The 22,219-nt window shown below is 38.9% G+C and overlaps 1 protein-coding gene across 1 annotated transcript in view; it reads left to right on the top strand.

Moving 5' to 3' along the window:
* Window positions 1-22,219, top strand: part of roraa (RAR-related orphan receptor A, paralog a) — a 283,466-nt gene that overhangs the window by 184,430 nt on the left and 76,817 nt on the right. Inside the window, exon 2 of the mRNA XM_042752916.1 lies at window positions 12,161-12,190. Within this exon, the coding sequence (XP_042608850.1) occupies window positions 12,161-12,190 (30 nt within the window). The remainder of the gene's footprint in view (window positions 1-12,160; window positions 12,191-22,219) is intronic.

Here is a 22,219-nt window from a genome sequence, read left to right as displayed (position 1 = left end):
TTGTGTTGAATTTCCTGATAATCGCATTTCAAAATGTTAATGCATACATATAACCATATGCAAACACCTGTTTTAGCACGGACAAAAACATTTAAAAAAATTTAACTACAAAGAAAATATTTTCAATACAGTATTTCAGTCTTGTCCAGTAAATATCAAAACGTATAAAAAAAGATACATTTACATAAGTAAAATATACGTTTTTTCACGCCCAACAGTATAAAAAGATTTATGCCTATGAAGCAATAAATGAAATAAAATAAAACTACTTTTTTAATTTTATCATCTTGCTGCTATTCTACAAAAAAGTCTCTGCCTTTCAGTGAATTGAAGCACAATTCTGCACTGCATACTTCATGTTCAAGGTACTAATATGATACATACCTGCTCAACTAGGAACAGACAACCAGAAAAAGTTGAGATCAGCTGAGAAAACCACCTTGGTGAGCTAAAGTACATGATAAAATGCTAAAGAAATTTGGGAGCCACTGTGCTGGGGAAAGGGAAACTAGATTAGCCATATTGTGTTTGTTGGGAGCTCTGTGCCGCACAAAGACACTGTTTTATCCGGTTCAGTCTCTTGCATAAAACATACTGTAGTTATGAATTTGAATTCGATTTTGTAATGACTCATTTGACTTGATTTGAATCTGAACATGAATTTTATATTTTGTTTTATTTTTGTGGCATTTGATCTGTCTTTTTACTTTGAAGTCATCTATATTTGTGTTTGGTAACTATTACATTTTAGAATAACTGCATTACATTTAATTCTGTAAGACATTGTTGTCTACTTTTGACAGAGTAGAGTGGGCTTTTTAAACTATAGTACAATGCTGTTGGCTAGCACTGAAGCACATCTGATATAACCTCAATTATGGAGTGCTAATGTTCATGTTATTATGTTTGAAAGCCAATCCTTTACAAGGGAATGTGCCATTGCAGAACTGTCCGGACATACAGTTGCTACAAAGTGGTAACTTGGCAAGAAACAACCAAGTAACTATTAGCACTGCCAGACTTTTTTCAGTAAACAAGTGCCTCTTTCTGTTAGCATACACAGTTAGCTTTGTATCAGTCAAATGCGTTTTGTTATTGTTTATTGAAATCACAAAACAGCCAAAAAATAGTGAAGAAAATGTGAGTGATTTTTGAGTCACTGCCTAAATACCAGTCATATAACTAGTTTTGCAGTGATGCCAAGACTTATTTCCTGCGGTGGAAATGGATTTGTCTTCTCATCAAAAGAGAAAGCAATATTTATACAGCCAGTGCTTTCAGACAGTAATCCCCAGAGGCTCATGTGACTTCAGATTCAATGGTCCAATTAATAAATAAATCACCCAATTTCAATGATTATGAGACTATTTTAGTGCCCTTGTCTTTCCTCAACCTCATTGTTTTCTCAGGGGAGCAGGAGGTGGTATGTATGTTCATAGGGGGTATGTACAGTCCTGAACATGTATAGATTCCTGTATATTAGAAAATATATTTCCTAAATTATATAGAATGATTTCAGAACGAATTCAGCTTTGCATCACAGGAATAAACTAAATTTTAAAATTTTAAAATGTAATATACAATAAGGCACTTTGATAACTATAATGCACTTGGTTTATGTAAAAACATTTGAACTAGGTTGTTTTTAAAAGTACATTTTAATAATTTTTTTAGGGAATTTCTAAATTTCTATGTTATTGTTTACAAGTAGGTTTTAACCCAGAATGTATCTTAAAATAGGGATAGTTTATCCAAAAATGAAAATTCTGTCATTAATTACTCACCCTCATTTCGTTCCAAACCTATAAAACCTTTGTTCATCTTCGGAACACAAATAAAGAAATTTTTGATGAAATCCTGGAGCTTTCTAACCCTGCATAGACAGCAATGAAACTACCACTTTCAAGGCCCAGAAAGGTAGCAAGGACATTGTTTAAATAGTCCATGTGACATCAGTGGTTCAACTGTAATTTTATGAAGCTACAATAATACTTTTTGTGTGCAAAGAAAACAAAAATAATGACTTCATTCAACAATTTCTTCTCTTCGGTGTCAGTCTACACACATTCACGAGAGTACCACAACACAGCCAGCGTTCTGATGTAGAATCAATCATTTGTGTTCCAAAGATGAGCAAAGATCTTACAGGTTTGGAACGACATGAGGGTGAGTAATAAATGACCCTTAAATTAATATCCAGTAACAACCAGCAGGTCAGCACACTTGCCCGCTTTCTCCACCACTTTTTAAAACATAACCTAGCTACCACAAACAACACTGTAGCATTGACGATTTTTAGCATGGAGATTAACGTTTGTTTTGGTTGTTGGCCGTCCACCTCATTGGCCCCCCACATCACATATGTCCAAATAAGTGCAGGATATTGAAGCATTAAGCTTGAACCCCGTTGGCTGGAAAGTGACTTCTCTGATCGACTCACTTCTGTAACAAGAGCCCCTTTGATCTTCACAGCACACTGGGAAGAGAACTGGCCAAGCTCTCAGGTTTTAATTATGAAAAACATGAAAGATACATGCGGAACTAAGTGCCAGGCACGACCGCGTACAGTAGCCGAAACAGAAAATTCCACCTGCATACATCTTGAGAGATCCTCTGATATTTCCTCCCCTCTGCTGGACCAGAGGATATGCAGTAATTCTGTGACATTAATTAGAGGATTGACAGACATGTAATTCAGCTAATAGGGAGCTTTATTACCTGAGAGGTTTGCTGAGGCAATTAGCTTTATTGGCCGGTGCAGGATATGGACCAAGCAGACTCTCTGGTTTTCCTCCCGGTTTCACCATTACAGTTTCCTCAATTCAATGAGCTGAGAACAGCGTGCTGTATAGGCCGATGTCCCTGCAGATTGTGGGGAGTGTGTTTCCTACGCCACTTTAAACACACATACACGCCAGACTAGATGTATTGTCCAACTGGGATTATAAGGGTTGTTTAATTCATCTGCACTCAAGCTGCTATCTTAAAAGTCTGTCTGCTTCACCATTGGAAAGGTGTCTGAGAGATGAGGGGTGGGAAAAGAAAAACATTCAAGTGAAATGCTCAGGGAGGGTAAGCGCGGTAGACGCGGCCTTTAGATGTGGTCGGGTTTGGAAAGTACGACGACCCACACTCCTCAAGCGGCGTCAGCTGCCTCAGAGTTCACACACTCAGTGGCTGGCGAGATGAAAGAGATGATATGCAAGTGTTTCAGTTGCAATCCACACTGCCACGTTTTAGAAGTTGATACATCTGCTGTGCTTTTTTGGTTTTTGCACTGACATTTTGAGATGAATCAACAGCATGCGCACAGACCCGGGAAAGTCTGGGATGGAATTTCTTGTCATGTTCGTTATGAGTCATAAAGTCCGGGCTTTGCAGATGTCTCAAGAACCAATTGCTGCTTAGCCGGTCTGTGAATGCAATTGAAGATCATGTGACATCTTGTTGTGGTTTCTCTGCAAGGACAGTTTGTTCCGACAAACATCATTTCCACTGTATCAGTGGGAGCTACTGCTGATTTGTAAATCTATCCATATATAAATTATTACTGTATATGATGGTAGGCTGCAAGATCCTTGATTAGTGGTGTTTTTTGCAAAGTCAAACATTGCTATCACTACTTCTCATACTTAAAAGTAAATACTAAAATGTGGTGCATAACTCTTTTGACATGAACGATAACTCAAATTACGTGGCTTTTTGACAAGAAGTGTTCCATTTACTTAAGAGATCAGATTTACAATCAAAAAAGTAGACTTGCATTGGGACCTGAGTAATACCAGAATTTTACTAGCTGTGTTTCCATTACCATTCAAATTGCGCAAATTGAAAATACGCCCAATGAAAACATGTAAATTTTTCAAAAACTCCCATATATCGCAATAAAAGTTTTTTACGCTCATATGAGGTGGTTTTTCAGGCAGTTCGAAAAAGGAATATTTCACAAAATTGCAATACAATTTTCTTCGTATTTACAGTACACCTGGCGTACGTAAAAGTCACATGATTATTCTTTAATGTATTACTGTTTACCCTCCAAGAAACACTTAATACATCACTTTCAAGTATAAGGGGTTTTCCTTGCCATTAATGCTTGGATAACCCCTTATTTACACTGCACACGACTGCAGAGCATTATGAATTCGGCACGGGCACCAGAGCTGATCGCAGCCAGTCTAGTCAATGCTTGTGTTTATACCTGCCATTTCAGAAGCATCCTCTGCACTGCTTCTCTACAGATACATGCCTATGTGCAGTGTGCGATATACATAAATCTACCAACGTCCATAGCCATGACTTATCGCAAGAAGAAAAAAAATGTTTTAGTCACATAAATGTTTTAGTGTGTTCCTGTGGCTCAGTGGTAGAGCATTGCGTTAGTAGCACAAAAGGTTGTGGGTTTGATTCCCAGGGAACACATGTTAGGTAAAAAATGTTAGCCTGAATGCACTGTAAGTCACTTTGGATGAAAGCGTTTGCTAAATGCATAAATATAAATGTAATAAAATCGGTTAATGGAAACCACCCAGAAATCTCCAATAACCATCTACCTTTGCTTAGTAACCTCCCAAAACACTTTAGCAGCCACTTAGTGAACTTAATTGAATCAGTGAATTTCGCATAGACATGCTACCATAAAAACTACCATACTGTTTGTTATCTTACAACATAACTGAGGAGAATTTGCATATTTTATAAGAAAAGACAAGACTGGCTTTGTTCCAACTGTATAACAAGAGTTACATCTTGATCGCTTAACCTCCCATACGGTGAGCTATGTCTAGCATGGTAGACACATGGGAATCTGAAATAGCTCTTGGTTGTAAGATATGTTTAATATGCCTCCATATATTTATGGTGCTTTGTTAAATTAGCTTCATAGAGTGGAAACGAGTGTGAAGCTGGTTAGAAAGACATAAAACTCAAATTCCTTAGCTGAACCACAGACCACAACACTGATTTTCTCACGCGCACACACACATACTGAAAGATTACTACTTCTCTTATGTCCGCAATTGGTTAATGTGGCCCCAATCTCTGCCCAAGGAGATGACTTTGGTTTGCTAAATAAATAGATAAATTCATTTAATTATTTTATAGCTCCCTGTCCTGGCCTTCACTCAAGGGCAAATTTGGCTTCTTTCCATAAAGTAAACATATCTGAGCGCTATGCAAGCGCTACATGGAATGTAATTCTAAGCATGGGAAATATTAGGGAAGGAAAAATATCCAAACATGTCAGTGTAGACTCGCCATAATTTGTTTTTATGAACATGGCTAAACCAACGGCTTTAGTAGGACGTTCTGTGTCGCCGAGGTCCAGTGAAGTATGTTACAGGGTGGTCTTGTTGAATGCTGGGAGCTGTGTTTATGATGGAGGTTCAGATTTCATGGGGAGCTCAGCTGGGGATCACAAATAGATTACTAAGGAATGGGAATGCTAGAGTGTGGGAGAGGATGGGGCCCTCGGCCCAACTTGAGTCATGTCTGCTAGCTGAAGGAACTTCATCTGTTCATGCAAAAAGGGTGAGGATTGACAGATTATAAAAGTATTTGCTATCAGATATGACTCCCAATTGAACCTGTTTATACAACAGCTACAAATAACTGAAATCAGTGCCTTTTAGCATAGCTGTTGTACTGTTACAAAAGTTTGAAAAGTTGGTTGTGAGTCCTGAAAATTTTAGGTATTCAGTTTGGTTATAGAATACAAATGTCACTCTGGATTATAACCAAACTGTGTGTGAATGTTTCAAACAGGACTAACAACTGTATTTTGATATTGTGTGAATGTAGCCATGCAGAGATGACCGAAGGGACCTTGTCTGCAATGGAGTGTAGCTTTAGTGGACCACAAACTAGTGTAGAGTCAGCAATCTGAGGAATAACTACGCATTATCCGCATTTCCTTCCAATCAGCTGGTTACTGTATTCTCACGTGCACTCCACTAATGACTCCTGCGCCTGGGCCCGTAATGGTTCTGCTGCGTTGCGGGACCGATTTGGCGTAATCATCGTTTGTTTAAGCACTGGGCTGAATGAGCTTCTGTTGTGCTGCATCTTAGCAATAACAATGGCGCTTATCGTCCGGACTCCCTGAGGTACAATTAAAATTCCGTCGGAGTCTCCAATCTGCCTGCCAGCCATGCCTGCTGTTCATGTGCCCTTCCTGGGCCTACGTCAATCCCCTTTGCTGCTATGTATTATTCACAAGCTACCAGACGATTTTAGGGACTTACCTGAAGACTCCTGGGCTTCAGAAAGCAGGAGGATGGAACAAAGTTCTTGATGTCCTGCTTCATAAATCTTAAACTGACTATCTGATGGTCTGTAACCTGTAGATCAGTGGTTCTAGTAGTGACAGGTCTGATCTGATCAGAAGAGTAAGGAAAAACATTGCTGAGAACCACCGATTCCTTCCAGAAATGTTCCTCTAGCTACTTGTTTAATGTGGTCTTGTATTTTACATGATTTGTCTCCACAACAAACTTCTGCTTGGTTTCTCATCATGTTCTCCTTTTCAACGTGACACTACGACAATGTAATTTCTACGTCCTCTAAAACTAATTTGGATGTAAATCTGCTATTTGTGGAGATGTCAGATGGCGAATTGTTCAGTGGGAACCTGTGGAGCCAGCCACAGCGGCTTGATTTTAGTTAAAACCAATTAGAAATGACCAGAAATAACAGCGCCTGGAGATGAAGTCATTTTTCTCTTGAACCTCCCTGGAGAATGCAAGGCCTCTCTACGGAGTTCCTTAAGTGTTTTAGAATATTAGGAGGAGAGATGATGAAAATCGTCAAGCTTTTTTAATCTTTGCATTTTGCATTTGAAAGTTTATAAAGTATAATAAGGCTAAGTGTGTCAGTGCAAAACGGGTAAGAGAATGTCAAAATGACTTTGATGGACAAAAAACTTGGATGACATCTGTCCTCTGTTCTGATTAAATAACTCAACTTATGATTTGCAAGGTGATATGTCATTTAAAAATACACACTATGTGCATGTGTACATCAAGGATATCATAATCTGCTAGATTTGTATTGATCATAACATAGTTCTTGCAGAAGCATTCTTGGTTTTCATAATATGAGATATGGGTGGAGATGAGATTAGTGTTGTTTCATACAAGGATATTGTCGGAGGAAGGACGGGGATAAAAGTGGATGGAAATCTGTGCAAATGTTTGTGGTTGTCACAACATCCTTGTAGCATTTATCCACACTAAGGCTAGTTTCTCTTGACTTGAAAGTGCAAAATTTGAGCTTGTAAGATGTTGATAGACACTGTTCAATCCAGAATCCATATCTGTAACCACTGTAGGGCTGCTTATCAGTTTTATAGAATTTACCATTATTTGCTAAATTGTAAGCCCAAGTCAGAGCTATCCAAACCTGTTCCCAGAGGGCCACTGTGCAGAGTTTAGCTCCAACCCTACTTAAACACACCTGAACCAGCTAATCAAGGTCTTTAGACCCACTGAAAACTTCCAGGCAAGTTGGAGCTGTTTGGAGCAAAACTGTGCAGGACGTTGGTCCTCCAGGAGCATGATTGGACACTTCTGGCCTAAGTAGATTGTAGAAACCATTATCACCAATGGTCTCACCAATCTACTTATGTCTATGATGCTTTTTGGAAATGCAGCACAAGTAGATTGTAGAAACCATTAGCACCAATGGTCTCTACAATCTACTTATGGCTTACGATGCTTTTGGTAAATGCAGCCATCTTCTATATGTGGAGTTTGTGGCCTGTTTGTTAGCACATGAACTCTGACATCTTGAACAGTTACAGAGGCTCGATTCTGACCCATGTCATTTTTATTGTCTTTAGATACCAGTGGCAGGTGAAGTGTGTGTTTTTTTTTCTTGCACTGTTTTTTTTTTTTCAGTTTTCTCACTTTTATTTTCAAAATCGATTACATTCAGCAAGAAGGGGAAGGGGGGAAAGGCCTGTGAATGCACCCCCTCCCCCCACCCCGCAAGGCCTGTGAATGCATCCCCCCACCCCAGCGCTGGCCCTGATACCCAGCAACAACAAATGGCCCATGCTTCGATTTTATTGCTGAATTATATTTAGTCCAAGACTTTCTTATCTTGCAATGGCTACTAAAAATGGAAGGTCTCTTTTATAGAAAAAATTACATTGAGTCCTGAAACAATTTGTGTAATTGTAGGATGCCTACCTAAAACCAGGTGGCCATTATTCCAATATATCACAATTGTGCTAGGGGTCCACCAACCCTTAAGCAAGCCAACCATCTCCATCTCTGTCATCATCCCCCACTCAGCTGTTACTTTTCCAGAGGTGTCTATACCAGCCTTGTCCTTGTATGGCTGAGAGAGCCACTGTCCTCCCCCCTCGCCGGTCTCCCTAGACTGAACAGTGAATGAGGATAAGTGTGAAGCAGCAGTCAATGAATCAAGCAGTCTGACCGGCAGCAGCCGGGGGAAGAGAAAACGTTGAGCGGGACCCCCCCACGGGACTGGCCTCGCATTAGGAACTTCCTCACCTGTGTGTTACTGCCACAGGTTAAATGGATCGTTCCCATTAGCTCGGTGAGGGGACAGCTCCATTACGTGAAGGAGACTCTAACTTTGAATGTCATGGAGTGCCGAACCCCAGAGCAGAGCGTCAAGCACCCTGCGGAGAGGCCTCGCTGACAATAACCATCCATGATAATCATTTGCTGTCAGGCGCTAAGGAAGCTGAAATTATGATGCACACTCTGCTCGACAGTCCAAGGCAGGGCACTCTTCGGTGCGGCTGGTTGGATGGTGACAGGTCTGAGACCTGCTTTTGTTATTTCTTAAACATAAGCGTGACACTGTTTCACCAGGAGAAGCTGAACCCAGATCAGCATGACTCTGGCAAAGGGTTTTTCCCCATCTGTGATACAGACAGCTTTACCTGGCAGGAATGCAGGCGACTCAACCCCTCTGTGGCAGATGTGCTAAAGGTTAACTTCAAACAGTCATCAGTGTGCTCAGCATATGCAATCTACAAGAGGAAAAAAGCAATGAATGATGGCTGTGGATGTGCTTAGAATATTTTCCAGGAAATACCCAGCACACTCTTTTCAGCACTGTTTGTCCGTGACAGTTTTTATGAATGGTAATATATTATGATTGTGAAATAGTTAAAAAATTAGATATGTTATGTGTGGCTTTTTTATGATTTATAATGAAATGTATGCACCCGAAATAATGTCTAGATTATATCAGTTTTGTATGACTCACCTGTAGACATCCGGAAAGATGACCTTTAGCTTGGCTGATGCAAAAAGCGGAAATAATCATGAGTAAGTCTTTAGCCTGGAGTTGACTTTCATGTCCACAAATGATAACAAGCATATTTTTATGTCAGAGCCAATTTAACATCTAAAGGAGCGGAAATAAGTGCATGTATTCTGTGGATGGTACATGTATTGTTTTGGATGGTATCTATCTCTATCTATTATCATCTTTCTATCTATCTATCTATCTATCTATCTATGACTGTCTGTCTGTCTGTCTGTCTGTCTGTCTGCTATCTATCTATCTATCTATCTATCGGTCTGTCTCACCATTTATTTATTCACCAATTCATTATCCATTGTATCTGTTTATCTTTCTTACAGTCACATATCTAGGCCTGTCTGTTTGTCTTGTTGTCTTTATCTACATCTAAATGAACAAAGGAACTGTTTCCTTACTGTTCTCCAGTAGTGCGATCAGTTGCTGAATTTCACACCACATTGTAACCGCAATCGTGATGTCGTCCTTTAAAGAAGGCCGGACGATCTTTTTCCATCTGTCAAGGATAGATTCACCTCCAAACTGACCCATCACCCCATCTTCCAGTGGAGTAGACATAACCTGGCAGGCTTCACTGATGTCAGGGCCTAGACCCAGACCCCCTCCAGCTCCAAACTCTGTTCACCCATTTGGTTCTCTGGCCCCTTCCCCTTGCACCCTCCAATCAGAACCCTCCCAATGACACCTAGAGGAGGAAGTGGGCTCTCTCCCCACCCCTCCCCTCTCTCCTAGCAACAAGCCATTTTTCTGACCAAGTCTAGAGTCCTCTTTTTGACAGTAATGATTTCCGAGCAAGTACATTTTTTTGTGTTAAGATTGGTTTTCATATCTGTAAGTGACATTGACAGAATAGCTGTTGTGGTTTGGGAAGGATCAGAGACAGATAGCTGATAGTGATATGGAATAAGGATGGGGATTGCATGGAGAGAGAGAGAGGGAGGACAGAGCAAGGATGAGTGATAGTAACAAAAGTTGGATCAAAGACTGACGGCATCCTAGCAGTCTCCTCAGCTGAGTTCATGAGGTATCTGATAACCGCAAAGCACAACCTGTTTTGTTTCATTCTGAGTGTGCGACCGGTCATTTTCCACATGGTGATAAAATATGTTGTTTTCCACAGTGGTTTTTGTGGTTACCCCTCAGGTATGCCTCCGCCAGCACGTTCACAAAGCTACATCTGAAAGCCTTGACGTCACCTAGTCTGACTATTTGTTTTTAAGGAGTTAAATGGCTATTTAGACTTTGCTTTAGGCTACTGTTATAGGTAATGCAGGTGTTCTGATATCTTCCAAACCTTTATGACTTCCTCTCTTTGGAGTATAAAATGAAGATATTTTGGAAAAGTGTTGCCTTTGGGATATGCCGAGATGTTCTTAATTTTTGAATGTTACAGGCATGTTACTATCAACTCGGAAATACAACATCTAGTATTAGTCATTTTGACCCTATAAACAACTAATAAAACCTGTCCTCCACTCTTAAAATATGGAATGTTATGAATTATCTCTAAACTAAACCAAAATGCATACTTTCCTGAAGTGAATAAACAGGCAACTAGACCATGGCAGATATCAATGACTCCTCACTTTTCTAGCCAGACCTTTGAACGTTGCACTTAATAAAGTTTAAGAATTAGCAAGTCTTGATAGTGTGTGGGTTCGTTACTTATTTTTGATTCTACTGTTTGTTTGATTTTGTTCCCATGCACCTATCGTCATTTCAGATATGCTGAGTTTACTTTAATCTAGCCAAACTTTTAACCATGACAGTTACTGGATTTCTGAAAATCAAAGTTTAAATTTTGCGCTTTAATATTTTGCGTTACACTGTCTCCTAGAATGAGACCTTTGTGTTTAGCCCATTGTCACTATTAGCCACAGATTGACGTCATATTTCGGTAATTGCCATTTGCCCTGATGCTGAGTGCTTTGTGATTTGATTGCAGGTGTAAGTTACAAGAGGATTATTGCTTGTTTGTTTTTTTTAGTGCAATGTTGTTGTTGGACATTGCGCTCCCAGCAATAGCATTGTTGATCTGTGAAGCTTGACCGGAGTGCCTCAAGTTTCGCTACTGGGCCCTTTTTGTGTTTTTTTGCTGCCGTGTCCTCAGGTGTGTCTGTGTGCACGTGTGCCTGCTCATTTGCTTTACCGTCTTTGACTTGTATTCCCCCTTCCCTCGAAAAAACATCTGAAGCATCGTTATCGCTGGCCAGACCTCTTTTTATTTTCTGTGGAATTACTGAATCATGTCAGCTAGACATCCCTTGAGTTTCAAATGCAAGCTGTAGAAAAATTAGCCATTGCTTCCGCATGACAAGTGGGATCTATTAGTCTGCTCTGGCCCATAGAGCATGAGCATGCTCAGTCCACATGGGACCCTCTGTTTCAGTAACATACACACACACACAGACATACGCACATCCATCCGTGCCTCTGTGGCATTAGTCATGCTTTATAAGGTCAGACATAGAGTTGCACCCGGTGCTTCTGGGCTACACTAACAGACATGAACATATTCACAGATCTGTTTAGCATTCTGTATGTGATTTCCTGTTAATTTCCATTGCATGGAGGTCAACTGTGACAGCAAGGCAACTGCCTGGTCTGTGTGATGGCAACATACTGACCTGCCTGACCTTGCTTAGGCACAGCCTGTGGCAGCACTAGGAAGCATTAACACAGTCGAAGCTAGCTTTCAGTCAATGACATGGCTTACAGCATCTCCGTTCCTATATGCTGTCAGATTTCTCTGTATTTTACACCACTTTAGGCTATACACAACTGTAGTTTTACATATATTTTTTTTTTAAATAATGGTACAAATGTATTTAATATGTTTTACTTTCTCTCTTTCTTTCAGGCATTTCAGTTACAAAGAAGACACACACTTGTAAGTAATACATTAAATTATTTTGATATTAAACATAATTATAATATTATTGGTGATTTTCATTTGATTAATATATTTATTGCACTTCAAGACTTAATCTGTCTGTAGATTGATTGATTTTTACTTTATTTTATATTTATTAATTTTTTATTTTATTTTTATTTATTTTGTGGTCAACAATAATAGTGCTATCTGTAAGAAAACTGTTTCTCAGGTTGATTTTCATTGCTAAGAAATGCTGGTCTGCTAATGTTCATTTAAGAAATTTGAATTTTTCATAGAAGTCACATGATTTATTATTTTTTTTTAAGAGGGTGCTATAGCTACTTTGCTCTTTGAAAACAAGGATGCAGTTTGTGCGTGACCTACGTGTGTGAGGTTAAAGACGTTCCTTTTGATAAGTCTCTGAGAGAGATAGGTATCAGCTCTGGAGAGAAGACTGTAGAATCTCTTACAGGTTGCATACGTGACCTTTCAAGACTCTGTGCATCCTACAGATTAAGTACTGTATATCAGTGATTTAATCGTAGCTTCAAGTTTTGTTGAGGTTGCAGATCAGTTCAATTTCACACCTGAGCTTCAACAAAGATTTTTAAAGCTGCATTTTTTGAATACATCTTTTTCAGTGTTACTTTAAATTATGATAGCTTGTAGCTTGACTAGTTCTGAAGAAGTTAAGTCAAGCAAACAATATCTTATTTTGTCATGCTAATGGCTAACCGCTACATGTTTAAATACTGTAGCTTGTTGTTAGAAAAGCTACACTATTTTGAAAACCTTTGAGCTGCAGCTGTTATACAGTAGAGCTGTTAGTGTCTTTAGCATTGCTAGCTATTTAGCATCAGCCAGTTCCTGAGAGGCTGTATTTGTTTTGCATTCTTGTCAGCTATAAATCTAGCTAATGAAAGATCATCTTGTCATTTTATTTTAAAATACTGCCATCCTTTCATCTGTCTATATTCACTTGACTTGTTGAAAGGCTTTAGAAATACCTGGTTGTAGCTGTCTTCTCCATTCAGCTAGCGTAAAGGTGGATCAGTGGTCTTTCATCCTTTTCTTCCAGGGCCCTACTGCTATCTTAATAACGCCGCTGATCTCTTCTCCTTAACAGAAGGAAATGAAATCAAAGGAACTTTTCAAGTGAGAAGGTTCAAAGCCACGGACCGGACTTCACTATTTAATCTCAGTGAAAGAAATGCTAATGACGCTTGTCAGAGAAAGCGAGAGAGGCCGTTGGAGAGAAAAAATAACAGAATGAAGTGTGAAGACGACATATTAGGGCTGATGGCACAGGTCAAAGGGCGCTGTTTGACAGAGAAATGGTTCAGAAGATACATAATGGGCAGAGAAAGGGCTTTGTCAGTTCCGAAAGAAATTAGCATTTTTATCCCTTGTAATGTGCTGACGAATTGACTGATTTTTCGTAATGAAATCAAAGTTGACCCTTATTACTTTAATTAGTAGGAACCACCCAGCATACCCTAGAAACCACCTAGCTTTGGCCAAGCACTGAAACATGCTAGCTAAATTAGCCCATTTTGGTTTTTAATGTCAACTTCTCATTGAATTTCCTGTTGCGTTAAGAAATACACCACATTAGAGAAATAAAATGTTCATGTTGACTTGAATGAAGGTGTCAGCTGAGATTGGCTGAAGGATGTGCAGTGTGTTGGGTGGGGGGTTGTACAAATGTGCATTTTACAATCGACTAGGCCGCATATGCACTCATAATGCATTCATGGAAGCAACTGAACTGGAACATGCTCATATGCACATGCAAACACACACACCCAAGGCTATAACCCCAAACATTATTTTTGCACACATTTCCCTCAATCTGGGGTTGCCAGGTCTGTGAGACAAAGACAGCCCAATGAACAATCAGAAATGGCCAATAAACTGGCCCAGAATCAACACTGAAAATAAGCCATTTTTAGAGTCTCTATTGTGTATTTCTCTTTGATTTGGAGGGTTAAGGTTGGAATACGCTATAAAATTTTTGTCCAGATTTTTGCCTCAGTTTGCAGTCTGGAAGAGTCATTACTAGTTGCCAAATATCAGAGCCAGTCTGCAGATTTTGGAGTGAGAGATTTTTACAGAAAATTGCTTGTATGATGGGCACAGAGTGACTCAGACTAGCTTCAGACTATGATTCCATCCAGTCAAAAGATATCAAACATGTTTGATATTTTGAGCTGATTTCATAACACATTGAAATGACTTGAAAGTCTGGTGTGTGATCCCTAGTCGATTAGTGTACAATGCCCAGTTTTTCTCTGCAATCATTTAAAATTTCGGAAAGTGTATGATGTCTAGGGTTTTATAATCTGTTCAGATTTTGAATTTTGTGTAGTGTATTCCACCCTTCATTTTTTAATGTAAGCAGTGGCATTAAAATTCTTTGTTCATATCGACAGCTGGCCTGGCTGTTTTTTATTTTTTTTATTTTTTAGTATCCACATTTTTTTATTGTTGTCAGCATTAAACTCCCCATTAATCTCCTCAAGATACATTTTGTAATGGTGATTTTTTCTAATTTCCCCCCAATTTCTTTCTTTCTTTCTTTCTTTCTTTCTTTCTTTCTTTCTTTCTTTCTTTCTTTCTTTCTTTCTTTCTTTTAATTTATCCCAATTTATTGGTTAGTTACTCAGTTATCTTACTTTACCTCTAAATTCACAGTTTTGTGAATAAGTATTCCTATTATACAAATTTAACTTGAGCATCAAACCGCAAAACAAGAAAAGCAGAAGTAGCTGAATCCCTGTAGACTTGGCAACCCATTCCTACTCCAACAATCTTAACCATACACACTCGTCGCGAACTCTCACCTGCCCACACACACATCACACAGACTCATCAGCCTCATCTCTCCACTCTTGCCTGAATGATCAAAACCGTGGAAGCGGCCCACCAGTCCCCTCATCAATATAAATTACAGGGCAGCTGTTGGCTAGCAGGCACTTTCACGCTCCCTCTCGGCCTTCCCTGGCTGCACGTTCAGCCCTTAATAAGCCCGAGCACTTTCTGGAAGAGAACAGATTCTTCAGTTCTCCTCTTTACGACCCACCGGCCGTCTCTCTGACCAGCTTAACATCATATTGAAGTGGCACAGAGATGAAGCAAATGTAGGAACGGACATTTCATGTCAGAAACGAACATTCAGGTTGAATTTCACTTCAGACAAGCCTATAGAACAAGTGGTTGTGACAGACCAAGGTGTTGTATTTTTATTTATTTATTTTTGTTTACAGAGCAGGTTAATTGGTAGCCAATATATTCACAAATATAAATAATACAACTTAAAGTTCACCCTAAAATTCTGTCATTTACTCAGCCTCTATTTGTTCCATTCTTGTATGAGATTCTTTATTCTTTAGAATACAAAAGAAGATATTTTGAAGAAAAAATTGTTTGTCTTAAATGGAAAGTTCACCCAAACATTGAAAATCTGTCACATTCCGAAGAATGTTGCTAACTAAACAGTTAACAGAAGCCATTGATTTCCATAGAATTACATAGAATTACTCTGAAAGTCAGTGGGTATTGTCACCTGTTTGGTTACCAACATTCTTCGAAATGTGGCAGATTTTTTTTCCTCATTACAATTTTAATGACATTCAAAATCTTGCAAAACTACAAGCATTGAAAACATAATTGCTGTTTTTTATTTTGGACAGAAACTTCATGGATTTATTCACCTAGACAATATATTTGTTTACTACAGTGAAAACAACATTTCTACTTCCATTTTTTTTTATCTTTTGTCAGATCTGTGGCCAAGCAGTTAGCAAACAAGTTCAATTTCACAACCCCCAACCAACAAACGCCCCCCCCCCCCCCCCAAAAAAAATAAAATAAAAAATTAATACACCCCCCCCACCCCCCACAATCACGTCCTATCAGTAAAAGGGCAAAAATAATATATAAAAAGTTATGCTTTTAAAACAGAATAAACTGCAGAATAAGTGACAAGTGCAAATTTCACTTTTCAAATTGACTTTTTTTTATCAAATTATCTTATAGCTGTTGTTTGTATTGTTAGAACAGATGCTCCCAAGTCATTTGAGAATGTGGCATAAACATTGACTGTGAAACACTCCCCACAGGCTCTGTTTTACAGCTCAGTTTCATGTATGGTTTTGCTTTACGTTTGAACTTGACAGTTTTATGGGTGGCCTTTTTATATAGTGCTACTGCAAGGCCATGTGGTTCATTCTGGCAAAAGACTCTTTTACTTAGATAAACAGTGCTGTTTAATAGCTCTTTGAGAGGAAAAACACAACACCGGACAGGAATTAAGTACTCAATTCTCCCGTTAAGAACAGGGTGTTCTAAGGAATTTTAATAAATAACAGAAATAAAATATTGTCCTATAAAAGGTCCATAGAACTTTTTAGTACAAAAATTAATTTTTAAGGAAAGTTCTTTTGCTTAAGCTTGTCAGACAGGGGTAAAAAAAATAAAAATAAATGACCTTGATTAGCTAGAAGCAAGTATCAGTGGTGTTTTCCTGTGCAAGACGTGTCATCTAAATGTGACAAATGTGGTTTTCGCATGTTACTATGCGGGTGTTTATGGGAGATTTAGGGCATAAATAAAAGGTTTATGATATTCTGGTCCTTTCAATGTCAATCTACAGAAACAGATCACCTCCCCTCTACAAACCACATAATTTGAAGTGTGATTCATGTCTGTAGCAGTGAAACTACTAAACTTCTGGAAATTGTTACCTGCCACTGACTTGCCACTGCTAATTATTCCCACACCCATATAATTATGTCTGAGTTTAATTAAAATCACTGGTAGACTGTGACTATGTTCTGAATTCAAACTACAATAGAGTCCAGTCTCTGCTCTAGTGAGATGAGTTGGTGTTGTTGTAACCTGTCTAGGAGGCCGACATGTTGATAAGATTCACTAAGTGATAACAAGCAGTAGACTAGGCTGTAATCTTTTATTTGCGTATGTATGTTTGGATCTAGCTATATGTGTGTGTGTGTCTCCTAGCTCTCATATCACAATGCCGATCCTTGGGCAGAGAAAGCATCTGTCTCGCCAAGTCGCTGCACCTCACAAGAGAAAAAAAAAAAAAAAGCAGATGAACAGAATGATTAGTGCTGTGGATTTTTAAAAATATTTTAAACAGGTTTCCCCATCACTGTTTGCACTGGTTGAACAAACAAATAGCTTGCCTTAAACTCATGCCATTGGCTGAGATGATGTTGCTATGCTGAGCTAGTCTGGATATTCACACAAACAGACCAATGTTTTGAAAACACCACAAAGAGACATGCTGCATCTAAAATGGTGTACTGAGTATGTACTAAAATATAATTTTAACCTACTTAGCGACCATTAAAAAAAGTAAGTTCTATATAGTATGAATATTGGTAGTATGAATGAAATTCGGATGTACTACATCAGCCATGTTATTTTCACCTGACCTACCAGTGTCAGTTGCGCTGCTTCACTTCCATTCGTAAATCCTCCTCCATGGCCTCATGGGATAGTAAAGTGTCCATTGAATGCACTCTTCAATGCTTTGCCGGAAGTAGTACAGGTCATTTTTGTGTATTGTTTTTTGAATACTATACATTTTGACATACTAATTCATACTACTTTTTTTCCGTATTGTTTTATGCATACTATATAATAGGGAGATATTTAATTGTGGACACGGTGACACTGTTTACCCTGTGAAAACAATCCGCAAATGGCTTCGTTGATAGCTACTTATAGTTACTTAATGAATGCATTTTCTTTATTGTGTCAACATTTCTTATCAATTATATTTCTTAATTAAAAAGGAAGTTGAGTCCATAATTATAAACTTTATAAACCATAATTTGCTGCCTTAACTATTGCTAGTTGGAGGCAAGTGGCATTGGGTAAGGAAATTCCATTTGATTGGACAAAAATTTGGACACGCCCTCAAGGGCAGGATGAGTCATCACTATTTTTTATGTATTTGCTGAGAGGAGAAAGACTACATTTTAAATAAATGTGTATATGTGATAAAAGTTCAACTTTTAGGAGTATATTAGCATATAGACACATGGACTCAAAGCCACGCAACTTTGAACAATTTTGAACTCATGGGGTCTTCAAAATCAGATTGTTTTGTATGTATGTCTTATTTTCCAGCAAATACCAAATAACAGACATGCAATCTACTTGCATGCACATGGAAATCTGCCTAGATTTATGTGATATTCCAAGGTTGTCAGTTCTGGGTATGAAGAGCAGAAGATAAATGGGCTCGGTATTACACCGTGGTTTGTTATTCTATCGAGAATTATTCTCTCCTAACGCATTGTTCTGCCATGATGCTGTTAGTCATGGATGACAGGTATTGAGCAAATGAAGTATTTGCTTGTTTTGGGAGGCACAGGGAGAGCGACAACTGTAGCGGAGTGTTAATGGAGCCCGTCTGAGTCCCGTGCAGGTTAGTCGTGACCGAGGGGACGCGGAGACATTGATCCAATGCAAGAAAGAGAGAGAGGGAAACTAGAGGAAAGGCAAAAAAAAAAGAAAGAAAGTGATGGAAAGACATTGATTGAAATGGAGTCTGGAAAAAGGAGAGAGAATAGGAGTGAGAGAGCTGTAGAGAAGGCTTATCTGTCTCCATAGCGAGGACAGGCTGTGTCAGTGTTTATTGAGAAGCATGGCCTCACCCTTGCCAGTTCATTTGTTTACCACCCCGTCCACCGCTGAGAGACTCACAAAGAGGCAGCCATGCTAATCTCAATCAAACGATTAAGACATTAGGGCGACCTCACTGAAATATGAATGGACCATTCCACAATGCAGATTCCTCTTGGGTGTCTTGTGTGTTTAAAAATGACTAACAATGAATAGCTGATGCCAATGTTTTCTGTTACATTTTTTAAACACATCAACAAAAAGTAACTTTAATTATTTATTTATTTTTACTTTAATAATTAATTAAGACTTGATCTGCTAGGTTGTTAGTCAATCCTGTTAACATTATATTTACCCCTTTTAGAAAATTCCTATTTCCTTTCAAGTGAAGCCGCACAAATGCAGTTTATTAACACTTAAACACATTATTTGTTTGATAAAATGTTTAAAATTTTAGGAAATATTTGATTGAAAATATCCTTATTGAAGTTGAAATGTCACCCATTTCATAGAATAACCATACAGTAACAACATGAAAGATACCGAAGAGCTTTAAACAAGCCATGCTGGATCAGAGAAGTCAACTAACAGCGGCAAAGCATAATCATATATTCAAAACTCACACTGAAAACCACAATAAACAGTACCCATTCATATGATTAATCAAACATGGATTTCACAACTTCCTTGTGTTCGATGTTTTATGGCATTTCATGAATTATTATTTATAAGTTGTCATTGTAGCGAGGTCATTTGCTGGAACTTGGATGAGAGCCGTCTATGGATAATCTAACACTGTAGGGATTTATTAAACATAATCATGTTGTACACAGCCAATAATGCATCCCAGCAGTGGTCTGACATATTTCTGTTGCACGGCTAAAACGTAAATGAGAGTTGCATGGTGCAGCCTATTTGCTGAAATATATTTAATCATTTTGTCTTGATTTGGCACATATAGGGCTTGCGTACAACCTCTCAGTGGAGACATTTATATGATGATTTCGTCAACACTGGTTATATGCACCAGATGAAGGGCTGGAAAGTATTGAAAGGATTTAATGGTGACACGAGATCGAAAAGCAACAAGTCACAAAGGAGTGACCTTCAGCATCTTGTTTTGTGAAGACTGACATATGGAAGAGATTTGTTATATGTTGTCTATCAAGATAAGTGATGGTCACAGCATGCTACGGTGTATTTTTTTGTCATGCCAGTTGGCTAAGTGCTTGGTAAATGAAGTGAACACAAGCTCGTCAGAAGAGACTGTTTTGAATGGACCGAGCGTCCCAGGAGTGCGCTTTCTGACGAAGTGATTTCGCTCTCAGCATGCCTCAGAAACCTGAAGTTTTTCCATCCTCAAACAACGAGACACTCAGCAGAAAAAAAGGCTGCACATTCAAATTGACACTCTCCAATTTTAACAATAGATTATGTTTTATCTTTTTTTCCATTTGTTTGTGCCATAGAAAGAATATTTTCTTTTTGGACACTTTGCTTTAATCCACAATAGCCTGCCATTTTTTATCAGAAATAGGTCAGTATATTCACAACAGAGAAGGATGGGCCGCTTCAGTAAAAAGGAAATCAATAGAGACATCTATTTGTCGTAAACCAGGACAGCATGATTTTTATCCCTTTCTTCTCTCTCTCTCGATACTTTTTCTTCCATCCACACAAAATGACAGGTCTTCATTTTTCAGCGAAAGCATTACGGTCGGCCATTTTGCCGAATTGCAAATGGGCCTTAGTGAATGTGTTTTTTGCATAAATTGTATAAATTGAGCCAAGGCTATTTTTTTGCTCTTCCATCACCTTCTTTGGCTGAAGGTGTCTGAATGGGAGAGGTTTGGCATGACGGTCGCTTTTGTGTCCTTTTTGACAAGGATGGGGTCTGGCGTGGAGTTGTTACAGTAGGGGTTACTCAGGGACGGGTACTGGGCCCCCTTCAGTTTCTTTGTAGTCACTTAATCTGTCTCTTCCCCTCTGTGGCAGGCATGCTTTGTGCCGCCCTCAGCTTCGTCAGCTCTTCTTCAGCCGTGCTGTCCCTTTGTTAGTCCCTCTGAACCTGAAAGACCTTGTTGTGAAGAGATGTCAAACTAGAAAAACAACGGCGAGTGACATGTGTCACGCACACAAAGCCTGTTTGCTGTTGTGGATTGTATACAGAGCTCCATCTGCTATGGTGGATTACAGCTTTGCAGATCGCTGCAAGTGGCAGCGGACAGGCACGTGCCTACGTGGGCACTTGGGCGGCACCACAGTGCACCTGGCTAGCCATTCAGTGAAGTGGTACGGCCTTGTACGAGCTAAAGCGGGTTATCCGTCACTCCCCACTTTCTCCATGTCTCATCACTTTTCTGTCTCACGCAGCCGTCCAGTGGCCGACAAGTGCAGCATGTCAGCATGAAATGAGGGCTTTGATTCATGGGCCAGGACAGAAACGGAGGTCATCTGGCTCTGGCAGATATGAACACCACTGATGGAGGCTGACTGCTGATGTTTAAGATGGTGCTGGTGAAATGTCCTTGCACCATCATTAGCTTCCTCTACGGTCTGGTGCATGCGAGCAGACACGTTCACGCACTGAAAACACGCACCTAGTCTTGCTCAGCCAGAGCTTTGACTAAATGGCATAAGGCCTATCCCTGTTTTCTTTTCTTTTTTCATCATCTTCTTCCTCACAAAATTGTGGGGTCAGTAAGATTTTTTTTTTCTTTTTGATAGTAAAGATATTTATTATGTTACAAAATATTTTAATTTAAATAAATGCTTTTCTTTTCAGTTTTCTATTTAAAGAATGCTGAAAAAAAATAAAGGCTGGAGTAATGTCTGCTGAAAATTTAGCTTTACATCACAAAAATAAATTGCATTTACATAGTTATTTTATAATTATAATAATATACCACAATATTGCTGTTTTTACTGTATTTTTAATCAAATATGTGCAGCCTTGGTGAGCATAAAAGGGCTCTTTGAAAAGCAGTAAAATATGTTATTGACCCCAAACGTATATATAATCAAAGCTGAGTTGCTACAAAATTAAGGATATTATGCTGAACTGTCAGCCTCCACCTTAAGAATTATGCCTCTTCACAAACCATCTTTATTATGTGAGTTACAATGGTAATAACTGCAGAAGTGCAGAGACAATTATGCACTCTGGAATAATGAGAACTATAATTATCATGTAAAACTTCTGTTTCTAAATTATTCAGCTGTAATTTTGTTGAATAAACCATGCAAAAGACTAGGATTTTCAAAGAGATCAGTCTTTCATATTAGAGATACTTTAGAAACCATTGGAAAACCACTTCATAGCCGCAGAAGAACAGACTGCAGATGCTGTATCTGAGTGAATAGAGCTGTGTGGGTCTTTTGGTCCTC

The sequence above is a fragment of the Cyprinus carpio genome, chromosome B25 (genome assembly GCF_018340385.1).
Source record: "Cyprinus carpio isolate SPL01 chromosome B25, ASM1834038v1, whole genome shotgun sequence".
NCBI classification, from domain to species: domain Eukaryota; kingdom Metazoa; phylum Chordata; class Actinopteri; order Cypriniformes; family Cyprinidae; genus Cyprinus; species Cyprinus carpio.
This window is presented reverse-complemented; position numbering and strand designations above follow the sequence as displayed.